We start from the raw sequence: 12721 nt of genomic DNA on the forward strand, positions 1-12721 counted from the left end.
AGGGGTTCCTTTTAACCTGATGATTTCTTGGTCTGAGCCATATCAGCAGACTAAATTTATAGAAAGCCATGTATCACAGTATCTAAGACGTAAGGCTGCAGTGTTCTGAGTTTAAATCCTCCGAAGAGAAGGCAATTTGCCAGTTTATCACTCAAGAAACTGGTACTGGCTTCTTTTGTAGTAAAAATATCTACTTTGACTCGTGACCATATAGAGTCCCCACATTGAGGTTTACTTTGTGAATGGAGGATTTACCCCAAGCATTTTCGTTTCTAATTTTGCAATACTGTTGCATTGAGCATACTGGTTCAGCCATGAGGCATTTTGGAGGAAATTGAGGCAAACTATGGTCATGGGTTTTTTATTAATTAAAAAAAAAAAAAAATAGATGCAAAAAAACCAAACAAAACTCTGTCGAGCAAACAAAAGGTTTTGATCTGATATTGAACATTTGCTGATTCTTTTAAATTTAGCTAAGGAAAAAATACAAATGATAAATCTGTTTAAAAAGACAATTAGTAAGGATCAGAATGAAAGATTCTGATGTTTTTCAGATTTTTGTTTTGCATGAACACTTTGGTAATGTCATGATAGTATTCTGAAGTACTTTGCTACCACTAAATTGGTATATTTCTGTAAAGGGTTCAGGTTGAATCTGTCCAGCTTTAAATGCAAATGCAGATGAATATTTTAGACAGCAGTAATAATTTGTTTTAAACCTATTTCTGATTGCATGTGATGTTTACTGTTTCAGTTCCCTGGATTGAGACCAGTAGTCATCCACCTGCATCCTTCATTAGCAAGACTGCTCTTGCCATGTAGGCTTGTTACCTGTCAGGGTCTGAAATCCAGCCACCACTCAGGCGAATGCTGAGGATCCTCATGACATCCAACTCTTCCTCATTACAGCAGAAGTCTGTTCACTCTCCTCTTCTTGCTGTGCTGTCTTGTGTCCTCCTGTACAGGAGAACAACTGCTGCTGGCACTGATTAGAAAATATCTGTTTGATAGCTTTAGTACCCCTGGCCCTGGTATCTCATAAAAAGAACCAGTTTTCACTTTGTGAGTCTGCATGGAGTAGAAACTCTGCGCTCATCCAGTGCACACTGATGCATCCAGAAGGTGCAGAGCAGCTGTCTCAGATCTGAAGGTGCTGCTTTCACCTCTAGCAGCGGTACAGCCATTGTCAGCTCCTCAGTTTGCACCCTCTGCTTTGCTGTGTGCTCTGTGGTGTTCTAACATGGTTTCAGTAAGCTACCTGCATCCTGAGAGACTGACTAAACAGAGATTTGGGGCACACTGCAGTGGCCTGCTAGTTTTTAATGGAAAACACACTTTTGTCTTGAAAAGGCCATGCTTCAAAGCTATACCACTGATATGCTGCTGTGGTGTCCCTGCCATTATGGAGCATTGAACATCACTAATGAAATAAGGCCATTTTTTCCCCCTTTTTTTCACTTACTAAATAACTGGTTGGTATGTTTACTCTGGGTGAGAATTCACCCTTCATTGAAATGGGTTTATATGCCTGCTCTCAGAGGGTTGTTATTTTACAGGCATTTATGTGCTGTGCTTCAGTGTTAATTGTGGATTATTCTCATCTTTGCCTTTTGTCAGAAATAGGCTGTAATTTAGCAATCCTGTTATCCAGACTTACAAGCAGTATTCACACATCTGTGATTTAACTCACATCCATGATATTTCATAACATAAGGGAGACAATTAGTAGGATTCATATCTTGGATTAGGATGGATTTAACAGTCAATAAAGGGCTGACCATTACAGTCAGTGGACCCCAAAGAGTAAATCAACAGGCCTAATATAGGAATATTCTTTAAGGTGAGTTTTCTACACTCAGTGAAGTGGATTGACTGATCTCTGGTTGTAGCAGGTGTTAGATTAAGTGCACAGACAACAGCCACACATAGACCTGCATTTGGGCATCTTAATCTGCAGTCTGAACCCCATGTTTCATTCTGCCAGAGCTTCTTCCCAAAACCTTGCTTTTCCCCTGCCAGGCTAACCTCCAGGTGGACTTGCTGAAGCTTTTATTTCACCCAGTGAAGGCCGTGTTCCATTATCTCTAAGTGAGGAATGTGGCTATGATACTGCTAGATCGGCCAATGACCACCAAAACCTAATTCAATATTTCATGGCTGAATCATCCTCTGAAAGGGAGTCTCCTCTGCTGTCTATGCAGGGGGCATGTGGGGACCTTTTTTGAGGCCCTTCAGCACAGTACCAACAAATAGATGGACATCCATACAGACATCCATAAATCGATGTGTCCTGATGGAATACACCTGCAGCTGCTGAGGGAACTGGCAGAGGCCATTGCTAGGCCACTCTCCTTCATCTTTGGTAAACTGTGGGCAACAGGGGAGGTGCCTGAGGACTAGAGGGAAGCAAATGTCACTCCAGTCTACAAGAAGGGCAGGAAGGAGGACCTGGGTAACTATACGTCAGCCTCACCTCTATCCCTGGAAAGGTGATGGAACAACTTATCCGTGGCACTGTCTCTAGATAGATGAAGGATGAGAGGGTCATTAGGAGCAGTCACCATGGTTTTACCAAGGGGAAGTCATGTTTGACCAACCTTATTGCCTTCTATGAGGAAGAAACTAGGTGGATAGATGATGGCAGGGCAGTAGATGTGATTTATCTTGATTTCAGTAAAGCATGTGACACTGTGTCCCACAGCATCCTTGTAGATAAGCTGAGGAAGTGTGGTCTTGATGATCAGGTAGTGAGGTGGATCATGAACTGCTTGAAAGGAAGAAGTCAGAGAGTTGTGGTCAATGGGACAGAATCTAGTTGGAGGTCTGTGACTAGTGGAATCCCTCAGGGGTTGGTACTGGGACCGATACTATTCAATATTTTCATCAGCGACCTGGATGAGGGAACAGAGTGTGCCCTCAGCAAGTTGCTGATGACACTAAACTGGGAGGAGTGGCTGACACACCAGAAGGCTGTGCTGCCATTCAGTGAGACCTGGGCAGGCTGGAGAGCTGGGTGGGGAGAAACTTGATGAAATTCAACAAGGGCAAGTGTAGAGTCCTGCATCTGGAGAAGAACAACCCCATGGACCAGTACAGGTTGGGGGCTGACCTGCTGGAGAGCAGTGTAGGAGAAAGGGACCTGGGGATCCTGGTGGACAGGAGGATGACCATGAGCCAGCAGTGTGCCCTTGTGGCCAAGAAGGCCAATGGCATCCTGGGGTGTATTAGAAAGGGTGTGGTTAGTAGGTCAAGGGAGGTTCTCCTCCCCCTCTGTTCTGCCTTGGTGAGGCCGTGTCTGGAATATTGTGTCCAGTTCTGGGCCCATCAGTTCAGGAAGGACAGGGAACTGCTTGAAAGAGTCCAGGGCAGAGCCACAAAGATGATGAAGGGAGTGGAACATATCCCTTATGAGGAAAGGCTGAGGGAGCTGGGTGTCTTGAGCTTGGAGAAGAGGAGACTGAGGGGCGACCTCATCAATGTTTACAAATATGTTAAGGGCAAATGTCAGGAGGACAGAGCCAGGCTCTTCTCAGTGATGTCCAGTGATAGGACAAGGGGCAATGGGTGCAAACTGGAGCATAGGAGGTTCCACGTAAACATCAGAAAAAAACTTATTTCCTGTGAGAGTGACAGAGCACTGGAACAGGCTGCCCAGAGAGGTTGTGGAGTCTCCTTCTCTGGAGACATTCGAAACCCACCTAGACAAGTTCCTGTGTGATGTGCTCTGGGTGATCCTGCCTGGCAGGGTGGGTTAGACTAGGTGATCTTTCAAGGTCCCTTCCAACCCCCAAGATTCTGTGATAGAGAATGAATGTGCACCACAGACTTTTCAGAAATACACCTGGCTGGTCACTACACTCTAGGAGAAATAAGAGCATGAAACAGGTTGAGTAGCTGATTTGCTTTCACAGTCCATTTTGCTGTGAGTCACTCCTGGTAGGTAATTTCCACAATATTCCTAAGTGTTTTTGCAGCTGAGGAGAGGAAGGATTCATTCTTCTCATGGCTGGACCTCAACTTAATAGTGGTTGGACTCGGTGATCTTGGAGGTCTTTTCCAACCAGAAAAATACTGTGAATGATACTGTGATTAATATAAATTCAATGACATTGCTTGGCTAAGAAAAAAAGTCATTTATGTGAATGCAAAGGACTGGGCAAATTTCTGATGGAGGAAGCAAGTTCACTTCCTTTTCAGCTAGACTCCTAGGAGAGAGCTTCCCCTGCTTCAAAAAAAAGCTAAAATATTTCTTGGGTTCAGGTATGTTTAAAGTAATACCAGTATTGGCAGTTCACCCTTTGGCAAAATAAGGAAGCCATTTCCCATGCCTGGCCCAAATGTACAAAGAGACCTGCGAAAACAGTATTTCCACAAGCCAAATAAAAAGCAGCAGTAATAATTTTTTTGGTGTGTAAGTTTCTTTTCTAGTTCTTTTCATGTTCTCTATGTATCCCTGGTAAATTTGAGGTAAGGAATGTTTGTACCTGCATGCTGATCTGGGATCAGCTTGCTGCCAAGAAAAGTTCTCTGAAGTTAATGTTATCATTGGGGTGCACATTTACCAAGTCCTTATCCTGCATCTGGTAAAAATATTAGGAAACACAAGAAGCACTTTTAAAAAGCAATTACTGTTCTGGAAATAGGAGATATAGTGGATATTTGAAGCACATTTGTTTCCCATATACTGTGTGCACAAGGACATTTGACAGTAAGAAAAAGCACTTGAAAAGATGGCTAGGATATTCTCAGAGAGAGCATTGTCTTAATAGATTAGGAGAGCTCCTTCTTTGCTTCTGCAAATCTTATCTACATAAACACCTTTTCTTCTCCTTTAAAAGAATCTGGACATTATTTTTTAGGTGAGCAAAACTGAGAATTGCAGAGGCAGCCTGGACATGATTAGAACAAAACAAAACAAAAACCACACACACACATGAAAAAAAACCCAAAAATCACACACACAAAAAACCCCGAGCAAACAAAAAAAACCAAACAAAAAGACAAATAGAAGAAGATCCTATTGAGAACAGGGAGAGCTAATTCCAGGCAGTGCAAAGGAAAGATGAAAGTAAACAGAAAAGAAATAGAAGTTCTTGGCAAAAAGAGCCTCTGTGCCAAGCAAGATGTTGGACATAAGCAGAAAATAAGGCTGTAGTGACCTGTGCATTGCACAGTTACGTGTAGCAGCAGTGGATATGATGCTTTACAGACACTTCAATGTAAAGCTTTTCTTTGAAGAAACAGTGGGGGCTGTAATATCAAATATTGCCAATGCAGAAATTGATATGCTCCTATCCTTGATACAGCCTGCATGTCTGCAATGTTAGTGAAATCCGAGCACAAAGAAAAAAGTGTCCACAAGATTATTTTTCCCCCCTCACTTTTCCTCCAAGGCTTATGAAGTCTCTCTCCTAGGAAAAAAAACCCTGCCAAAATGGTGGGTTTTCTGCAACGGTCCCCATGTCCTGGGGAAAGCACATCAATGGAAGAAAGGATGTTTAGATGTTGACATGTCAACATGACCATTTGGTCCTATGACTGATGTCCCTCCCACACAAATTTGCATTTGGGTTGATTTTAGGCATAGGTGAGTGCTGTCAGATTGTGTTTCTTCGTAGGAGAGGGTCTTGGAAAATTATTTAACAGCAAAACTTCTCCTTCTTTAGATAACTTCATGAAGCAGGGCCAGGGCATGCTCCTGCTCTACACCATGAAGAATCCCTCCTTCCCAGAGTATGTCTTCAGTAGTGAGAGTGGCATCATGTGCCTGGACTTCCATAATGACCACCCCTCCCTCATGGCAGTGGGCTTCTATGATGGCAACGTGGCCATCTACAACCTGAAGAAGGCAACCTCCCAGCCCAGCTACAAGAGTAGTGCTAAGTCAGGAAAGCACACGGAGCCAGTGTGGCAGGTAAGGGTGCTTTTGCTATCATCTAACTGGGCTTTTCATTGGGCTGAGCTCGGGTATAGGGGGAAAAGTGCTATACGGGTAAAGATGTTGGTTTCCTACATGCATCATTGTTGGTTTCATACGTACATCATTGATCTTAGAGGTCTTTTCCAACCTTAAGGATTCTATGATTAGCGACTGGTTATTAAGTTGTATTTCAAGTTAATTTTGAAATTTGCAGAGAGACAAAGCAATTACATTAATCCTTGATCCTCAACAGCAACTAAACATGTCATCAGAAGCTTGCTACACACAATTATTTCTCTTTAGGTTTCATTATTATAAATAACTTCTGTTTGGGTTTGGAACTAATCTCTTCTGTGTATACCTGCATGAAATGCTATTTATGTTCCAATCCCAAAGTCGTGGGGCAGCAGGTGATGAGTAGTCTTTAAAATGCATGTATTAGCCACAAAATAGAGCTCTCTTGAGCACAATACAGCCAGGGGCAGCTGCCTGTGGAATTGCCTGCCACTGGGATTCAAGGTACACTACCTTGTAGTTGACCCTGAAGTATTTCAGTGAATCAAGAATTGTGATGTGCAGGTAATGCTCTTAAAGTAATGCCACTCTGACATCTGTCACAAGAGTCACCAGATGGATGATGTTGCGAAAGACTGTGGTGAATATGTAGCTCCACCCAGCTAACTTGACAGTTGTGCCTGTAGTGTGACTGGGAGGTATCTGCACTTCTGATCTCACTTTGATCAGAAGTGTGGCAGCACGTGATCTGTATCAGCTTCTTGAGGTGCAGGGTGTGTATTTGGTCTCCCAGCCTTGGTTGCAGCTGGTGCTTCTGTGAACTATTGCTGTCACCTGGCTTAGGCTGCCTGATCCCATCATACCTCTGGACACACTGTCAATGTTCCTTTGGCACAACGAATGCATGGATTGTCCCCCAGCCATGTCCTTGTTATTGCGTCTTCCAACAGAAGTCTGAGAAATCAAGGGATCTGATGGGACTGCGGATGACTGTGGAATATGCCAAGAGCAAGACTGATGCTTGCTGTAAACAGCAAGGTTATACAAATGTATCATTTCAGAGTAGACCTGAATTTTATATTTACTGCTTGCACGTCCAAAGCTTTTCCTCTAGCACATGATTTTATCTCTTCTTACAGGTTAAGGTGGTGCCCCAGCTGTGGGTTGTTACCCTAATACAACGTGTCAGGCACACGCACGCACACACACAGGACTCCAAGCTTCTCCCATTGACATGTAGGCTTCCAGTGAAATAACTTAATACAATGCTACATACAATGTAGAGCTTTTGATGGCCTGGCTGCTGCATGCTACAGGACACCAGCAGTTGTTACTGCACACTACAAATGCTGGAATCTCAGGTCATTTGTGCCTCAGATGATATAGGGAAGGACAGAGTATGCTGAAAGGGTGTTTTTGGTGGCCTCATCCCTACAGACCAGGAGCAGGTATGTTCAGTAGTAGCAGCAGTCTGTATGGGGTTTTTAGAGGTAAGTGTATGTGTACCATTTAGCAGCAGAGTGTTTCAGAAGTGAAAAAAATCATTAGGCACTCTAGAAACATAGCTCTGAACAGGAGAGAAACTGCCTCATGGATATGGATAGATGTAGGTATGAGTAGACTCTAGTTCCTGCTTCTTTATTTTATTTCCAAAGACTGAGTGCTGAGAATCATTATTCTTAGTTCTCCTCTGCAATAAAGTACTGATATTTTTAGTAGACTTTACAGGGTTTGACCTGCTATGAAACTAGTGACCAAGGGTAGTAATAAAGTGATTGCACAGCAGTTGGGAAGAGAGCTTGTACCTCTGTTTGAAAGATCTGGACCGTAGGCACTTGTAAATATCAGCCAAAATGTTTGGAAAAGGTTTTCTGTCCATCTAATGGGAGGAAAAGCGTTATGAAGGACTATCAGTCGTGTTAATATATTGGGTTGTTATTCCTCATTCAGCATTAAATGCTTTGTTGATGCCTTGTTTCTCATACTTCATTCAAAGATGCTCTGTCCTGCCCCTCCAACACCCCAACTAGTCTGAAGTCTGATCTTGGTCTGTCTGCCATTTGGTAGGGACTGGAAGCCCATGGCTTTGAAGAGGAATTAGAGAAGTAACAAAGTTCTCCTGAACAATTAGGAGCCTATGTTTTCTGGACTGCCTGGCTCCTTCCTTTTCAAACAATACAGCCCTTTCACCACAAAAGCAAAATGGGAAGTGAGTAAAGCAGGCTGACAGCTCTTTTCTTGTGCCTTTTCCTGTTCAGTGATTTATTAGTATCTCAGTAAGTTTGTGTAAAACAAAGCTGATGTAACATAGCCCATTATTAAGAGCAAAATAGAATAATGTACATTTTCTAATTCTCTTGCTTAAAAATGAGTTTGTCTGCCTGATATCGGTCCCCATGTTTTTAAACAGCATAGCAATGGTTTGTAATGGAGCTGGCAATTGTCTTCCATGTATCAAGTGCCACTGAGCTGTAAATAATGGCAAATTCTGGCTTGTTTACATTACACATTTCTAATTCCTTACTACCAGTTAATTGAGATCCAAAGCCAGAAAGGAATAAACACATCCATAGACACGTGAATGTGGCTAATACACCACCAAACCCTTAGGTCCTATAGGAACATAGAGCTAGAAGTCATCTCCCAGGTCTCTGCATTTTGCTGTGAACACCAGCTCAAAAGGCATCTACTCCTGGGAAACTGTGTCAAGCCTGTCATGTTCTGCTAGGCAAGACTGTGTGGGGTTAAGCTAAATCTCACTTTCATCAAAATAATGCTCTGAGTAGTCAGCAAAGTCCTCACACTCACATAATTTCCAGCACTGAGTACTCCTAGAAAACAAGTCCCTGGGCAGGGTCTGTTTGAACCAGTGTTTCAGTCCTAGGGCTTGTCTCTGGATATTAATGAGGGTGGCCAAAGTGGGACTGCTTGATTAGACTTTGCCATGCAGAGCCCATGAAACCAGTCTTCTCTGGGGAGAAGTGACACTCTCCTGGGAAGGGGCTTTCAGCATAGAGCCTCTCCCTTGGCCAGCCTTTGACCTTTGTTCTACTTTTACTTTTCTTTTCAAAAAAATATGATGATTAGTTGTTTACTTACAGCTGAGAGGAGTGCTTTTTTTTCTTACCTTCCATCACTGGTATGTACTAAATATTTTAGACTTGCAGTGTTTGGAAGCTGGAACAGTTCAGAAACAGGCTTTTATAACTGAAACTACTGTGTCAACGTTTGTTTTCTGGTTCCTAATACACATTTTATTCAACAGATTTTTTTCCACTGTGTACTTCTAGTTCACTTTCACATCAAACTAAAAGGATGCTATTTCTGCTTGCTGCAGGGACTAGTACAGAGCCAATACTTCTGCAGAGGGTTGGAAGTATTTTTTTCTTTACTTCTGTACTATCATAATTACTGACTAAATTCCCACTGTAGAATGTTGACCCTAAGATCTGCAAAGGGAACATTTCTTTTGGCTGTGCTTAGAGCAAATCTCAGCTGTGTTTGGCTTGCCCATGTGCACAGTGTGGTTGGAATTGCTGTGGAGAGATCACTGATTAGAAAGCAACTTGGTTCATTGTTAATTTACTGAAGCTGATCTGGCCTCCCTGAGAAGCTGATACCATGGAGCTTCAGACAGCATCCTGAAAGAATTCTTTTCTGCCTTATATTAATGCATGGGAGGAGAAAAGGTGGCCACTGCTTGCTAATTCTTCACCAAATGCTATTCAGGTTGAATGTGATGCACATTATGACAAGGCAGGACTATAATAGCCTGCAAACTGCCAGAGGAAAATACAGGGAATGTCAAAATAGTTTCCCAGTAGAACTTGTGGTAAGTCCCATCTCAAATATAAACTAGATAAAACACACCTGAGACTTGCTTACTGGAGTCTGCCTTGTAGTTGTATGATTCTTCTCCATCTCTGCTTTCTGTGTTTTAAGTCCTTCAATAGGTCTACACTAAATCTTCAGAGTTCATGAAGCCACCCTAGACTCACTGAGGTCTTGTTTTGCTGATGGGAGTAAATGGGTTCTATTACAGAATCCCTTTAAAGTCAGCATGACCTGCTGTTCTCCATCCCACTCCATGCTGCTGGGCACAGGTCCACAAAAAAAAAAGAAAAAGAAAAAGAAAAAGAAAAAGAAAAGGCCTTTCCAGGAAGCTGATTGTTTTCACTGCACTTAGGAGAAGAAAAAGCATTTTCTTCATTATTCACTGTCACACCAGTGCATTGGTTTTTTTTCTGATGACAGGCAGTCTCCTAAATCTGTCATCTGCAGTCAGACAAACAGACTTCACAGCTTGCATAGCCTTTGAGATGTTACTGCTTCACATAGTATTTTGTTTTACTTGAGGCAAACAAAGAGTTGGATGCAAAGAAAATAAAAGAAAAAAAATAATGACAGAAGGTTGCTCTCAAGGTCAGAATAAAGATCAGCTCTCTCAGACAGGCCAAACACCATTCCTATTCCCCTTTCTGCTGAGGAGCACAGAACAGATGTTTGCAGGGAGTAGTTCTGTGATAAAACCTCATTCAACTCTGCACGTTAGATACTGTTAGTGGATAACTGTAGGGGAGAACAGAAATTTGGAGAAGAAAGGAGAGGTGAAACCAGGAAGGCTGGACCTGAAATATGATTGAGGAACATCAGGACCAGAGCTGGCAAGTGGGAGAATGTAGCCTGAAGGGATCGATTGTGAGAAACATTTAGCACAAGACCTGTAGGGTAACACAAGGATCTCTCACACTCAGTGTAATGCATGCACAGATGACCTTCCTCTCCAGACCCAGCTTTCTCCTACTTCTTTCTTGCTACCAGGTCTGCCTTGCATACCTGGCCCTCTGCTAACAGGGCAAAAGTTTAATTAACCTCTTATGTTCTGGGAGTATATGTGGCCACTGTATCTGATGGGAGAGGTCACTTCAGTCGTTCAGCACATGCACAGAAGTATACAGGAGTGGGAAGTGCATCCATGGGCCAGCCAGAGTGCATCTGGAGTCTAGATACCTCAATCTGTCAGAGGCATCCTTGTTAGAGCAGTCCTTAGCTGCAATCCTGCTCCCTACACTGAACTCTCAATCCAGTAACAGCCTGTTGTGTCAAGAACCTGACACTACACTCATTGCTGCAGCACCATGAGGCATTTAGTGGCTGAAAAATATCTGTCATGTGTCTGCTCCCTTGTCCTCTCCTGAAGGGAAGTGTGGGCAGGAAGGGCTGTACTTGGGAAGGGTTGCCATATGCTTGCTGTAGAAAACAGGGTCAAGATCAGCAAATTTCTGGTTGTCCTTCGCTGCTGGGAGAGCTCATTGCAGAGTCACAGCCCTGCTGGACGAAATCTTGTCTCCTGCATAGTCAAGTTTCACCATTTCTGGAAAGGCTCTCCTGAGCCACAGAAGTCCATCCAGAAGCTTGGGGCTTACTTAGGCATGGTGGACCTGGTGAAAAGTGCAAGACGCTGCTGTAGCAGAAAGGCTGGATAAAAAACTTTGCAGCCTGTTTGTACCTTGTTCAAAACATTTTGGATGCTTCTTGAGCTTCTTTAAGGTTAGGCAAGGTAAGTGTCCAAATGCTCCTTCCTAAGTTTCTTTGACAATAATGAAAAAAATCTCTGTTCTGTTAACTTTGATGTTGAGACGGTATCAGACTGTACTTCTGGAGATTCAGCTTCTGTAGCTGGTTATTTTTAAATTGTGCCTTGGGTGTGGATTCTTGTGGGTTAGAAATTCTCTTGCAAAGCATCCCTTGCAGATCATGTAACATTTGTCTGAAAAGGAGCTTTTTCTGCTTTGATGCTGCTTTTCCCTCTGTACTTCATAGATGCTGAACTTACTTTCTGTCTTCTGCTCTCACTGCTGCTTGCCAAATAGATTCTCCTGTAGTGTTGTATTGTTCTTCTCTCTCCTCTTCCTTTTACTTAAGATCTGAACCATCTTACTGTGGGTTTTCACATAATCACAGAATAGTGTGGGTTGGAAGGGACCTTTAAAGGTCATCTAGTCCAAACCACAAAGGGGGGTGTTTATTTTGTTCCTGGTGTTTGCAAGCAAAGTATAAGTAGTTTTCTTTGCCTGTTAGTTGTACTGGTGCTAGTTTATGGAGAAAACTTTTCTTGTAAAATTTAAGAATCCCTAAAGGCCTTGGGATATCGGAAAATGTTAGCCTGAGGTTTAAAAGGACAGAGAAGTTGTGCATTTATTTGGTTGCTTGGTCTTTGAATCCTGACTGCTTTATACCAGTCACAAAAGTTAACTAAATATTTAATAGGAATTGGGAAACTATGTAGGATCTAAGTAGAAAAAAAAAATTTCTTTGCTGGCTTCCCAAATGTGACTGCTGGATGTAGATGTAGAAAGCCTGCAGACTGAATTGGTCTTAAAGGAACTGATGCAGCCTATGAAACAACAAGAGGACTTCTCTGAAAAGGATTAAATAAGAGATAAGAGAGCAATAAGGCAGAGCTAGAGGCAAGCTGGACAGAGATGGTGCAAGAAGGTCACACAGACATAGTGAAATGTAGGGAGCTGGAGCTGGCCACAGCTCCCACCCTTCTTCAGCGTCTGATGCTGTGGTGAGCTGCCACAGCTTGTTCAGTATCAGGGACCCTCAGCACCCAGCAGGCCCTGGAGTCAGCTTTCACCAGCTCTGCTGCAATCCTGCTCGATCCTGTGATGATGGGAACCTTCTGTCAGGAACATTACAGATGCAGCCTCTGATTTAGCAGCATCAGACAGCTTGGGGATTTGGATGCAAGCCTGCCTGCTGTGTGTGTCTGTCTTCCCT

General features: G+C 42.9%; 1 protein-coding gene across 1 annotated transcript in view; it reads left to right on the forward strand.

Annotated features, from left to right (window-relative positions):
- Positions 1 to 12721, forward strand: part of DNAI1 (dynein axonemal intermediate chain 1) — a 159335-nt gene that overhangs the window by 67154 nt on the left and 79460 nt on the right. The window contains exon 13 of the mRNA XM_051642737.1: positions 5667 to 5914. Within this exon, the coding sequence (XP_051498697.1) occupies positions 5667 to 5914 (248 nt within the window). The remainder of the gene's footprint in view (positions 1 to 5666; positions 5915 to 12721) is intronic.

The sequence above is a fragment of the Apus apus genome, chromosome Z, assembly GCF_020740795.1.
Source record: "Apus apus isolate bApuApu2 chromosome Z, bApuApu2.pri.cur, whole genome shotgun sequence".
Lineage (NCBI taxonomy): Eukaryota > Metazoa > Chordata > Aves > Apodiformes > Apodidae > Apus > Apus apus.